Genomic DNA, 12,368 nt, shown 5'->3' with positions numbered 1-12,368 from the left:
CTCATGGTATGCGGCAGAATTCTGTTGAAGGATATTAAGCCGCTCTTCTATGGTCGCATTGTCTGGAACGAGAATAGGCACAAAGTCAATAGTTGTAACTGCTCTCGCGGCTACCTGGGTGATGCTAGACGTATCGCCAGCCTGATTAGGCTGGGCGGCGGGAACTTTCTCGCCTTCAGTAGTAGGATGTTGATTTCTTCCTCGTTCAGTTGACATCTCTGTCGATGGAGGGTGGGGAGAAAATCTTTGGATTACTTGTTCTTTGGAAAGACCACGACAGTCTGCACGTGAGTGCGGTCTGTAATGGAGGTCTTATGTTTCGGGCAGTTAACGCAAACCTTTTGATAAGGGTTTGCGCTTGACTTCCCAATGGCTTCTGGAAGTCTGAATTGAAAGTAGCTGAATTCAATAAGACACTGTGAATCAAGGTTTAGACGTGCGACCCAAGTATAGTCGCCTAGACACAAACTTTCTTTCAAATCCTTTGGGCAACCTTACTGAAATGGCCAGGTGGGGGAGGGCGAACAAAAGAGGCAGAATCCATTTTGGCATGAACTACTCCCACATAGTGGTTTAGGCCCATTTGTACGCACTTCTGGATTCAATAACCTGTTATGAACGTTGTCCCCTTTCTAGACACCATTTCACATATGTTATACTTACTAAGATGAGAAAGATCATAAGTGTGAAGACAGTTTAACAAGTGTTAATAAAAACCGCCCTTAACCTTAAGGGACCTGAACTAGGCACCAATAAGGAGTTTAGGTCAATATTAACAAACGAGACTTCACCTATTCCGTTATGATTCACAACCCCTTACTAACCTCAACTTCTTAATAGTGGTGTGATTTACAGCTCACAGTATGTCCCACTGGGCGTGCCAAAATGTTTGGCTCCAGTTTTCCTTGAGCTGGTCAACAGTCTCTTTTCTTGCGCGGGCGTGCCAGCACCGTTCGGGTGCGGTCGTCGGGGGTGTCCCTTGACCTGACTTCTTTCAAGCGATTGTGGACGAGGAGAGCACCAACCTCGTCGTGGGATTCTTTGTGCCTCGTGGCGAGGACTTTTGCTGAGCTTCTTCAAAATCACAATCGATACTCGATGTTGTAGATTGAGCAGAGCGAGAACCACTAGGAAGTGAGAAGAACTTGCCAAAGCGTGACTTTTGCTTAGCTGGTTCCGTAACCGTTGTGGTCGCAGTACTACAGTCGGCTCCCGAGGAGACTAGGACCGAAGCACATTGACAGAGGGTTTGGTGGCACTGACAGTCGGCTCTTGAGAAGACTAGGACTGGAATGTGATCACCGGTAAGAGAAGGAGAGGAGTTGCTCTTAGAGAGGCTTGAATAATCTTAGAGATTGTTGTTGATGAATTGTGTGTCGAAGTGTTTCATTGTAACCTCTATTTATAGGCTACCATGCCAAAGTGTTTATTCTTAAACAAATGATAGTAGAGATAAGGAATGATGAGTTTTGGAGATAAGGAAGCATAATTGGAGATAAGAAATGATGAATTTTGGAGATAAGGAAGCACTTTCGGCTCCTTTATTCCTTCAACTATATCTCCATCAAGAATTCAGATTTTGACCGCGACTTCTTCATAACAAATGTTCCAATATGAGTGTAGATCATCCTGGTAAAATTTTAGAGCTTTTGGTATAGTGGTTGGGCCGGAAACGCTGCTGGACCTCTTACAGGTCCAGTTTTCCAGTTTTGCTTCTGCAGAAAATTGGACTGATTGTTTGAAGGCCTTCCACTCAAAAATAGCTCTGGCACTCTTCATAAGAAATGATCCTTGGGCTTTCTAGAATTAATCTGGACAGTTTTAGCTCACTTGGATTTCATTTGGTTAGTCTTCCGCCCCTCCTTCCTTGTTTAACTCGGTTTCTCCTACCCGAAGTAGGAAAATGTGCTAAAGTTGACTTTTCATGCTTCCATGCTTCCATAGTAGGCTTTATTTAGCCTCTAAATATATATTTCGAACTTGTCGACAATATATAGCTTGAGCCATTGACATTGGCTCAATTTCTCCAAGACGTGCCTTGTCAGGCCAAAATGCTCATTTTGGGTCCAAACACCAATGGAATGAAAAGTTCTCATGCGTTCAGTAACATTACGGATTGCAGGTCCGTGCTGACTTCAATTACTTTTGCCTCTGTATATGCAGATACAAATTGCCAAATTTATTACTATGGCTACATCTTGGATCCTCTGATTGAGAAAACTACTAATTGTTCATGATGAGGAGATCCAAAACAGCCAAAACAGTCAAAACAGTCATGCAAAGAAGATAGAGATTACAGTCTTATTAAACTATCCCAAAATATGGCGTCTGCAGCTCCCTGGATGAAGAGGAAGCCAACAATTTTCAGGTTCTTACTTCAATCACTTATCGGTACTAGTACTTGACTCTCGCTCATGTCCATCTCTATTGTAAAAACCATTTCATTTAAGTGCATTCTTTAGCTTCTTGACAAGTCCACGCTCACGGATAGCCTGAAATTTAGTGACAAGTTTGTCTCTAGGAGGCCAATTCTCTTTGATCATAGGAACATCTGTAAAAGTCTTTTGCCATTCTGATAACAATGGGAACTCATCTTCCACTATCAGCTTCACATTAGCTACCTCTTCAAAAACGTTCTCATGGTGTGCAAGCCATCCGAGCGCAATATCTGTAAATCCAATTTGCTCTCCCCCAAAGAATTTCTTTCCCTTTAGCTCTTCTTCCAAGTACTTCAAGTTCTCCTTTGCTTTCACTATAGCTTCCTCTTGCTCTTTCCCTTCACTGCATAATGTGTCCTTAGAGCATCTGCAGTGGGGACTCAAATTTGGGTCCAAAATCAAAATTTGAGTCCAAAAGTAAAGAAATGAGGCTGCAGTGGGTCGGAAAAAATTAGACTCATTTCTGCCGGAGACTCAAATGTTGGCTCAAATTTAGTCCAAGGGAGGACCCAAAACAAATTGGACTCAAATTTTATGGGACCCACTACATGGGCTTTTTGTGCATGGAAGTGGGAATGTGATCAGAAATGGCGTGGGACCCACTGTGGGCTTTCTGATTTTTTTATTTATTTTATAAATGTAAAATTTTAAATTTTGTTAGTAATATTACCCTTTTTCAAAGGCTTTCTAATTTTTTTTTTTCATTTCCTGCTCACTCTATTGTTCTTCAAATTTTTTTTATACTAATTTGTCAGACATTTTCTTTAACTTAATTTTTTTTTATCAAATTCTTTAACTTAATTTAAGTTTTATATATATATATATATATATATTTATTTATTTATTTATCTAAAAATTAAAACGAACATAAAATAAAAATCTCAAATATGAGTCTGTTCCACAGTGGAAAAATTTGTGTTTTGGACCCAAAATATGAGTATGAAAAAATGAGTTCAAAGTATGAGTCCAAAAATAAGTCATGCACCACTGCAACACCTAATAAAAGTAAGTCCTTTTGTATACTATTCAGATAGACCCAAATCACTATTCCAGCTTATTTGGACCCAAATTTGAGTCTAAAAAATGAGTCTCCACTGCTGATGCTCTTAACAGCTGGAAAAATCTTCATGTGCAACCACAAAACTAATTACATAGTGAAGTTAATTGAATTCTTTACCAAACTGTATCGTATATCAATCTTGAAACTTCATATGAAACTAGTGTTGAAGAATGATTATACTGTGAAATAGTAGTGGTTGAGCTAGATTACCTTGTCATCACCAAATTTGGCCCCCAAAATCGTGCAGCGGCTCTATCATGAGGATCTTGGGGCAGCAAAGGGTTTTGTTTCCATGTTTCCTCAATGTATTCAAGGATTACAAGAGATTCAGCAATTGATTTTCCGTTGTGCACAATCACTGGAACCTTCTTATGAATGGGGTTGTGTTGAAGAAGCAAAGGACTTTTGTTTGAAAGATCTTCAAGGATGGTATCATAGGGGACATCTTTGAGCTTCAGTGCCCAAACTATCCTCAAAGCAAAAAAGCTTGACCATGTCTTAAAGAGCTTGACTTCTGCCATTTTAGTTGGTACGAGCTGTGATGGCTTAGGCCTTTTATGCAGAACTTTTAGTATGCAACTTTGCTGCTGTGTCCCTATATTTTACTGCATTTATATTATCGGAGATCTGACTTTTGCCCAAGTGCCAGACATTATTAAAATTATAGGTTTACGTACACAAGAAGCAGCTGTAGGTTTTGCGAAGTTCATTAGTGTGTGCTTATTATAATCTCAGAGGAAGGAAAAATGGACCAAAATGATTTGGTATCTGGGGAAAAGATGGAGTGGAAGTGATTTATGAAAAAATGAAAGGAGAGTAATATGAAATAATGTTTGGATTGTCACGTAAGGCATGACGTTACTGGAAAGACTGCTTTTGTTTTCTATGGAAATTTGGAGATGTGGAGGCAGCTTTGTAGACGTAAACATTGTTCCTATAATTTGCTGCTGATATTGTTTTTTGCAGTCTATTAAGTTCACTCTTCCAAATTCTAGAGCAGATCGTTTGCTGCTGATTTTGGTCTTCTCTACTGGAAGGCCATCCTCTTTATTTTATATCTATTATTGGTTTTCTCAACTATGATGGGGTACTGATTCGTGACGCAGAAATCTACCACATTTCACTGAGTGAAAAGTCGCATGAATCTGCTACTATCAACTTCTCCACTCTTACCCAACAGTTTACACCATCTTGAAATCTCCTATAATCACATCAATCATACGTTGAATTATTACCCTCTACCTCTTATATACAGTCCAATTAATCGGGCATTTCCCCCAATTATAATTCAATTGGTCGTAGAATTTTTTTTTTTGACAAGGGATCATATTCATAAAAGCAATAAACTTCAACAGAAGTTCAACCAAGTCCAATTAGGAATTTAAATTGAATTCTCATCAACTCCTAACATTAGCACGACTGCCTAGCATATTCCTTCTTTTTCCACTTCTTAATAGGAGTCAAGAATTTGAAAAGATTTTTCTGCTTCCAGTAACTGTGATGTTCCTTGCTTCCGTACCCAACTCATTAGGTTATAGCTCATAACGTGTAATCCGTTTCTCACTATGAGAAGAAAATACATCTGTACAACTAATCAAGAAATTCAAAAGAACCACTATTTCTCAGCACGAAGATGGGTAGAATCACTTTAATAAATTTCAAAATGTCCACCTGTCTACACAATACACAGCTACCATATGGTCAGAGTATACAGTCTGATGGAAAAAACATATACATGCTGCTGCCTGAATGGAATAACTCTGCAGACAAAGCCGCCTTCACTTCCATCTCGAAAACACAGAAACAAATCAATCAAATAGAAAGAAGCACAAAACAGATTCCCAGTTAGACTAACTTTTCTATCACCAACGTGAGCTGGTGTGTTTGGACGCAGAGCAGTCATAAAACTTCCAAAAAGAAAATGAACATCCACCATGAAGCAGATGGATCTCAAAAGACAATCCACCCTACACAGAAACTAATCGACAATCAAATAAACAAATTTAGCTTTATCTGCCAGTAAAGGTGGACTTTGGCACTTATCTACCACTGCCAAAAAGGCTTTATCATAATTTACAAGGTAGTGAAATAACTGTATCTAGGTGTAGTTCCACAAAACTTCTGGTTTATCGCTCTTCCATTCATTGAACATCATCAAGATCGACTCATCTGCACAAGATTTATAAGAACTATGAAATTACACTCACATGCCTGATAAACTAAAGACCATGAAGGTATTCCAACTGGATACCTTTTCAGCAATTATTGAACAAATATCAAGATTGCAAACAAAGAATCTGAGCCCTCACGAAAAAGAGTGATAGAGAAATAGAAGATATATTAGTGCTGAACTACACTGAAAGCCATCACAAGAACAATTTTATAGGGACAGTTACATATACATAAAAATGTGCTTAATTATAGTTGGACACAAAATGTGTGTGCACTGAAGCCCAAGTAGTAAAAGACATGCTGGACGCAGGAAAGGAGAATGAGAAATATAAACCAATCAGAAACTCAATGTCTTATCAAGTTAATATAAATAAATTTAGAGACATTATACATTGATTGTCCTAACTTCTGTTAATTGTATATTAAAGTAATAGTAACAATTTCAAATATGTTCAACAGCAGAGAGGATTTACTTAAAAATAGAAAATAGTGAGACTTTGAAGACCTTATAAGCATTTAATCACATTGACCGTGAACTCCGAAGTCAACAGTGAGGGGCGTAGCACATCTACAGCCCAAGTGCAAGTCTAAGCAATTTATAAACTCATATATTTAGAAGAAAAAATATTAAAACAGAAAAATGAAGACAATACCAGTTCTCTGTTTCACTCTCCATTTGACTTTTATCCTATGACAAAACTAATATCCATCTGTTTGCATGTTAAAAGAGGATGACTCTGATGCCAGATTGAAGTGTCCAACCCAAAAGGCCAATTTACAAATGACTGTTTTATATCTTAGCAATTCAAAGCAGCTTTAAAAGGATACCAATCTTTAGGATGGCTATGATATCTGATTGAAGTGTCCAACCAAAGTACAACTGGTTGTTCTATATCCAAAATTGGTAAGACAGCTTTAAATACAGGTATACCTCTTCAATTAAAAGTTTGAATATGGTTATCAATGCGACTCAAGCCTAGACAATAAATTCAGTGCAAAAGATTCTGTATTACATGGACTTTACCATCTTTGCAGGATTCCTTCCTTTTAGTGTCTTCATTGCTGCATCTGCAAAAGCTTGTGCTGCTTCTGCATCAGCTTCTGCTGCTTCGGCTTCCCTAGCTGCCTCTTCCGCTTCTGCTATCGCAGCTTCTGCCTCTGCAACTGCTCGAGCAGCAGCTGCAGCAGCCTCTTGTGAGGTCATGGTCCTCATCTTGGCTAGCTCTAAATCAATCTGGGTTTTCATAAGCATGGTACCATCATCCTTATCAAACTTCGGGGAAGCCCTCTGCCTGCCCTCAAACAGAAACATAGAAGAATTTCTTCTTTTTTCCGAAAATGTTGGAGTAGGGGCAATCCTGTACCTTCGTTTTACCTGTGAAAACAAAGATACAACATAGAAATAAGATAAACAGTCCAACTATTTTAAGACTCTGTCCCGCATAAGTTTAAATAACAATAATAATACAATCAAGCCCCTATGGCAGAGCAGCAGCAATGGAAGTTCTAGCTGCATTCAATTTCAAGGTGTTTGATGAGTTTACAAAATTAAAAGGCTTCAGTTCAATTTTCAGGTTTAACTAACTACTCCATTAGCTGACAAACCAAACCACCTGAAAAAAAGGGAAAAGGTACACGACACTACAATGGCTATGATTTGAGAATACTGTTAATGCAATGTAACAAATTTGGAAGTAGCAATCTATCATATGGCCAGACTGATCAAGTAGTTAAAAACAGAGAACCTCTAGGATAAATGACCAGGAAGACTAATTAAATATTTGATCTGCAGAACCTCCTGATATACCTTGGGAAACTTCAACCATAATCTAACATTTTCTCCACACCCAGAAAACATTGACCTTATGCATAGAGTAAATGGGATATATTTGTTCATATTATTAGTATAATAAAAATTAAAATTGATTACTATCTATCATAACTTTCAATACTTCACACAAAATACGATAGTCCTACTTGATTGTAAATGAATATAATGACGATAGGCAACTTGATGAACATTAATAAGGTCATTAATTATTAATTTTACAAAAGCAAACACTAATAAGGTTGTTAATGATCTAACATATTTGATGAATAAATTTACCTTAATCAGTTTACCGCTTGCTGTCAAGAATTTTAATTTTGCCGACAACAGCCTCTTGAAATCTGGTGGAGCCCAATATTGTTCCTACAGAATGGAAGCTTAGAACATAAACTAATAGCTCAAAATAATGCAGGAAACATAACTCAACAGAATAAAAAGAAAATACAGACAGCCTATCTATTGCCAACTGGGACATAGTACAATAGACAAGTCAATACCTATCATGGAGTTTATTCAGCACTAACAAAAAATGATAATTATGAACTTCTAAAAAGTAGTAGTTTCGCTTTGGATTGTATAACCTTTAGGACTAGTGTTATACAAAGACTATTTAATACAGTTGGGTGGGATATGCAACATGTCATTGAGCCACCTAACCTGAAGAAAATGTTACTTATGCAATGTTCAGAAAGAAAGAAGAAGAAATTCAACTTCTTTTTTTAGTTTTGGAGAAGTTTGCAACCACAATAAGCATAACTTCCTCATTGTTAGCTGCTATTTTCATAAGGCAGGCTATCATAGAAACATTGTTCTAAATATACTTCACCTATCAAAACTATGACTAGATGATCAAATTGGACAAGTCATAATTGTTGTAAGGAGACCCCAAAGACATCTCCACTCTGTAAGAGAGTATTGGTGGTGGAAAGGTTTTGTTCTTTCTTAGTATGGATTAAGCAATGGACCAACCACTTTTTAACTTATCCTCCTTAAATTTTCTTTGATATTAAAGAAGATGGGACCTAAGTGGGCATTTCGTGGCAGTCCATTCCCATGGAGTGGCTTATCAACTAGAATACAGTACCTTATCTTTCCCCTCCTCCTTATTCTTCAACCACGATCTGACTGAAAGGTTTATTCTTATTAAAAATATCCCCAACAAATAAACTAAACTGAAAATAGTAAGATCAGATAGGGAGAGGGAACCAAAGTTATTTTTGTTCAACCTCCAATCCTATCAATCATTGCCTCTTTGGTTGTATTGCACTCATCATTCTATACATTTTGTGAGAGTCTTCAAAGATAAGGAGGATGGGAAAGGGATCTATTCTCAGAAATCCACACTCGTCCTCAAAGCACAGACAACATAATGAAAGAATAAGAAGAAAATTAATAAAAAGACTTTAACATGTTCACAACCCAAAGCCTTATGTGTGCAATCCAGGATTCCTGCAAGTTTTACAGGCATCTCCAAGAGGACCAAGAGGAAGAAGTGAAGAATATAGACCTGATATCAGGGGGGGTATCATCTTAATATATTATTCCCCCTTTTTTCTTGGAGGATGTGCAACTGCCATCTATACCCAACCCTGATGCTTCCTAGGACACTAAGGATAAAAAATAACATAACCATCCTATGATACAAAATGATTTGTGAATTTAAGTATCAAATTATAGATATTACAAACTCCTTGACAGTGGTTTACCATCAGATTTTAGCTGATTGAGCACAAGGAAATACATCATTGTCATCTATACCTCTCATCTTGCCTGTGATGTTTTCAACTTTTGACAGTGATGTCTCAGAGAAAGCAGTAAACTAAAAATACCAAACTGTTTGTTCAACATAGAAAATACCTCTATATATGTAGCAATAGTAGTCTTATTAGAACCACCTGGATCCTTCAAGCTAGTTATTGCCTCCATAATAAGATCGTCCAACCTGCGGTCATGACTAGAAATTAAAGCTCAAAGTTACAGCATGTTTCACGTTCTGAACATATTACAGGAAAATATTTCAAAAGATTGCGAGTGACCAAACCTATTATCAACAAATTTAGATGACAAACCAGCAGAACAACTATTATAACAGCAACAGAACACAACAATAATAATTTTCATCTTTATTATCACATCTATTTCAGTATGAAATATGGACTCAGACATTTGTCAATGAGTACAACAAGCTTCAATGTGATGGTTGCTCAGTTAAAGAGGTTAAAAGAACTGAAAGAAGAGGATATGATTCACAGATCGACAAACACCTGTCCATTTTCTTTCTGTACTGTTAACAAATTAAATGAAATTGCATATAACTACCTAAACCCATAACTAATTGTTCGAACAACCAGTTCACTATTGTTCTTGTTATATGATTGTTTGATCAAATTCAGTGTTCCCCATGAGCTTGCACATTCAAGCTCAATCCTTAAGGAAAGAGAAAAACCAAGTCTGTCTACTGATCAGCACAGAGTAAGCAACTCCAAGGAGTAGTCTCAGGTGAACTTGAATCTACTCCTTGGTGAACTTGAACAGCTCCATAAGAGCCAAAACATCCTCTTTTATTCATCAAATTTCACTCACAAGATTCTGGCACATGTAAAGACAATGATTTCATGCAAGGATGATTTCAGAAACCCTAGTTTGTTTTGTGTATACACAATAAAATTAGCAGTCTACCATCCCTGATAATTAAGTAACAGTTTGCACAGATTGGCTGATCTGAACCGCAAGCTATGATAGCCCACAGTAGACCACAAATAAAGATATTAAATCACACAAAAAATAAAAATTAGGGATTGGTTCTCCACACTAAACATGTGAAACTATGAAAAGGTAAAACAAAGACTCAACTCTCTGGATATGAATTGTAACAGATTCTAGATGGATTTCTGATTTGTAATAAAACAATCAATTCTTGAACCTGAACAAAATGAGACCAAGTTTCCAAAACTACCATGAACCACACTAACATGCACACCAAGATGCAACAGTAGACATTCAATAATTAAAGAAGGGCAAATAAATAAATAAAAACTGAAAGAAAAGAGAGCTGCCTAACCTCACGATGGATCTCTTCGGAGCAGAAACCTGCTGTGAATCACTGGATGCTGTCATAGGCTTAGCATCCATAACTTCTTCATCGCTTTGACCAGCACTGAGAGCCATAGAACTATCTTCCTGTTTGGGGACCTGGGGCATTCTTCTAGTTACTGTCTTACACTTATCTCGGGAGCCCCATCCATTTACCATGACACTCAAATTTCTCCACTTATCCTGCCCACCATCAAAACCAAATTACTGTAAAGAGTATACCATAACGTAATCCAGCATAAACTATGTAGAATTGGCCAAAGCATCAATAAACTTCATACTTGTCGTATAGTTTTTACCAATTGAATAGTATTAAAGAACCATACCTTAAGATCTACATTTGAGCGAAGATACAAGATGCGAGCAAACTCTGGATCTTTAAGTATGGTCCGCCATTTACCAGCCCCATGTTTAACCACTCCAGCTTTAAGGGCTGCTTCTTCTTCTGCATTCCATTTCTGCTTAGGAGCGCCCATAGACAGTAGCAGGAAGGAATTCCTCCAGATTATCAATCTGCATAACACTAGTGGTCTACATTAGCATACGCACTCAAACAAACATCTGGACAGTCATTAGATATAAAAACTGCAAACGAACAACTAAAATGAAACGTAAAATTCTACCGGGACTAAGATAACCTAATACAAGTTTCCACCACACATTTTTTTTTTAAATAACACCTGAAAAACACAGTTTCCATTCAGGAATGAATTCTCATATGAGATGTAAATTTCAATCGACCCGTTGAAATCCGTAAAAATTTAATGCCCAACTTTCGAGATTTTCTGCATCCAGTGTTCTCATTATTAATCCAAGTAACTCAATTATCATCTCTTTTAAGCTTACACTGTAATTTTCTTTACAATTAGCATCTTCTTAAAACAGTTCCAAAAAAAAAAAATTTACCTCAGCTCCACAGGGATCAAAAATTCTCCAACAAAAAATTATCAAAATTTAAGAATAATTTCACAATTTAATCACGTTATATAATCACCTAAACACTTCATCTCTCATACAAATCGAAAAAGGAAACAAAAAAAAAAAAATCAAACCCTAATAGCCTCTCCCCAAAATTTCAACGGCTGAACGCCCAATTTCATCTTCCATATAACAACAACCCTAAAAATTCCTAACAGATTTAACAAAACGGTGAAACAACACAATTCAATTTCACTGATTCCATATACTAATCTCCACCAAATTTTACCAATCCAAAAACAAAGAGTTGAAATTGCGCCAAGGAAAAAAGAATAACAACAATAAAGACATGAAAAATTACCAAAGAAGCCAGTGTGAGGCAGCCAATAATTTAACTTTCTTCTTCTTCTTCTAGGTTTTTCTGTGATTTTTTTAACCTAAATTTGGTTTTTCTGGGTTTGATTTGGTTTTTGAAATTCAGTTGCTGTTTCTCGTCCACCTGGGTTTTTTTACTGAGCGACACGAGAGAGATGACCTTGCCAGCCGGAAGTAGCATGGAATTTCCGTGCAACCTTTTTTATTCTGCCACGTGGTACAAAACGGTTTTTCCTATCGGGATTTTCTAGGTTTATATGTATCGCTGAATTTTTCTCATGCGTTCGATCCTTCGTGTGGCTCAGAATTCACTGAATATTAATTTTTTTAATATATTTGAACATTTCAGTATTTCACATGGATGTAATATATATATATTTTTTTCAGCGCGGATAATTTGAAACTTTATATTAGCCTTTGGGGTTTACGAAATTTGTATCCTTTAAAGATAATGAGTGATGCTAGATTGAGCACAAAATCTCTA

At 37.0% G+C, this 12,368-nt stretch overlaps 2 protein-coding genes across 4 annotated transcripts; both read right to left on the bottom strand.

The window, feature by feature from the left end:
• Positions 1–2,412: 2,412 nt before the first annotated feature.
• On the bottom strand, positions 2,413–4,169 carry LOC133739146 (probable glutathione S-transferase). The gene is made up of 2 exons (XM_062166875.1): positions 3,709–4,169; positions 2,413–2,805 (listed from the first exon to the last, which is right to left on the bottom strand). Exons 1-2 carry the CDS (start codon positions 4,017–4,019, stop codon positions 2,442–2,444), a joined length of 675 nt encoding a protein of 224 aa, XP_062022859.1. The 5' UTR covers positions 4,020–4,169; the 3' UTR covers positions 2,413–2,441.
• Positions 4,170–5,116: 947 nt separating this feature from the next.
• On the bottom strand, positions 5,117–12,068 carry LOC133739145 (telomere repeat-binding factor 1-like). 3 transcript variants are annotated; one of them, XM_062166873.1, is made up of 7 exons: positions 11,871–12,068; positions 10,918–11,114; positions 10,560–10,774; positions 9,356–9,452; positions 7,778–7,861; positions 6,695–7,045; positions 5,117–5,667 (listed from the first exon to the last, which is right to left on the bottom strand). In XM_062166873.1, the coding sequence occupies exons 2-7, from the start codon at positions 11,065–11,067 to the stop codon at positions 5,653–5,655; spliced, it is 912 nt and encodes a 303-aa protein (XP_062022857.1). In that variant the 5' UTR covers positions 11,068–11,114; positions 11,871–12,068; the 3' UTR covers positions 5,117–5,652. The 3 variants fall into 3 exon arrangements, with proteins under 3 accessions (XP_062022857.1, XP_062022856.1, XP_062022858.1); XM_062166872.1 differs by having other exon boundaries at positions 10,918–11,104; positions 11,871–12,066; XM_062166874.1 differs by having other exon boundaries at positions 9,356–9,440; positions 10,918–11,104; positions 11,871–12,064.
• Positions 12,069–12,368: the final 300 nt, after the last annotated feature.

Source organism: Rosa rugosa, chromosome 3, assembly GCF_958449725.1.
Source record: "Rosa rugosa chromosome 3, drRosRugo1.1, whole genome shotgun sequence".
Classification (NCBI taxonomy): domain Eukaryota; kingdom Viridiplantae; phylum Streptophyta; class Magnoliopsida; order Rosales; family Rosaceae; genus Rosa; species Rosa rugosa.
The sequence above is the reverse complement of the archived record's forward strand: the minus strand, read 5'-3'. Positions and strand labels throughout refer to the sequence as shown.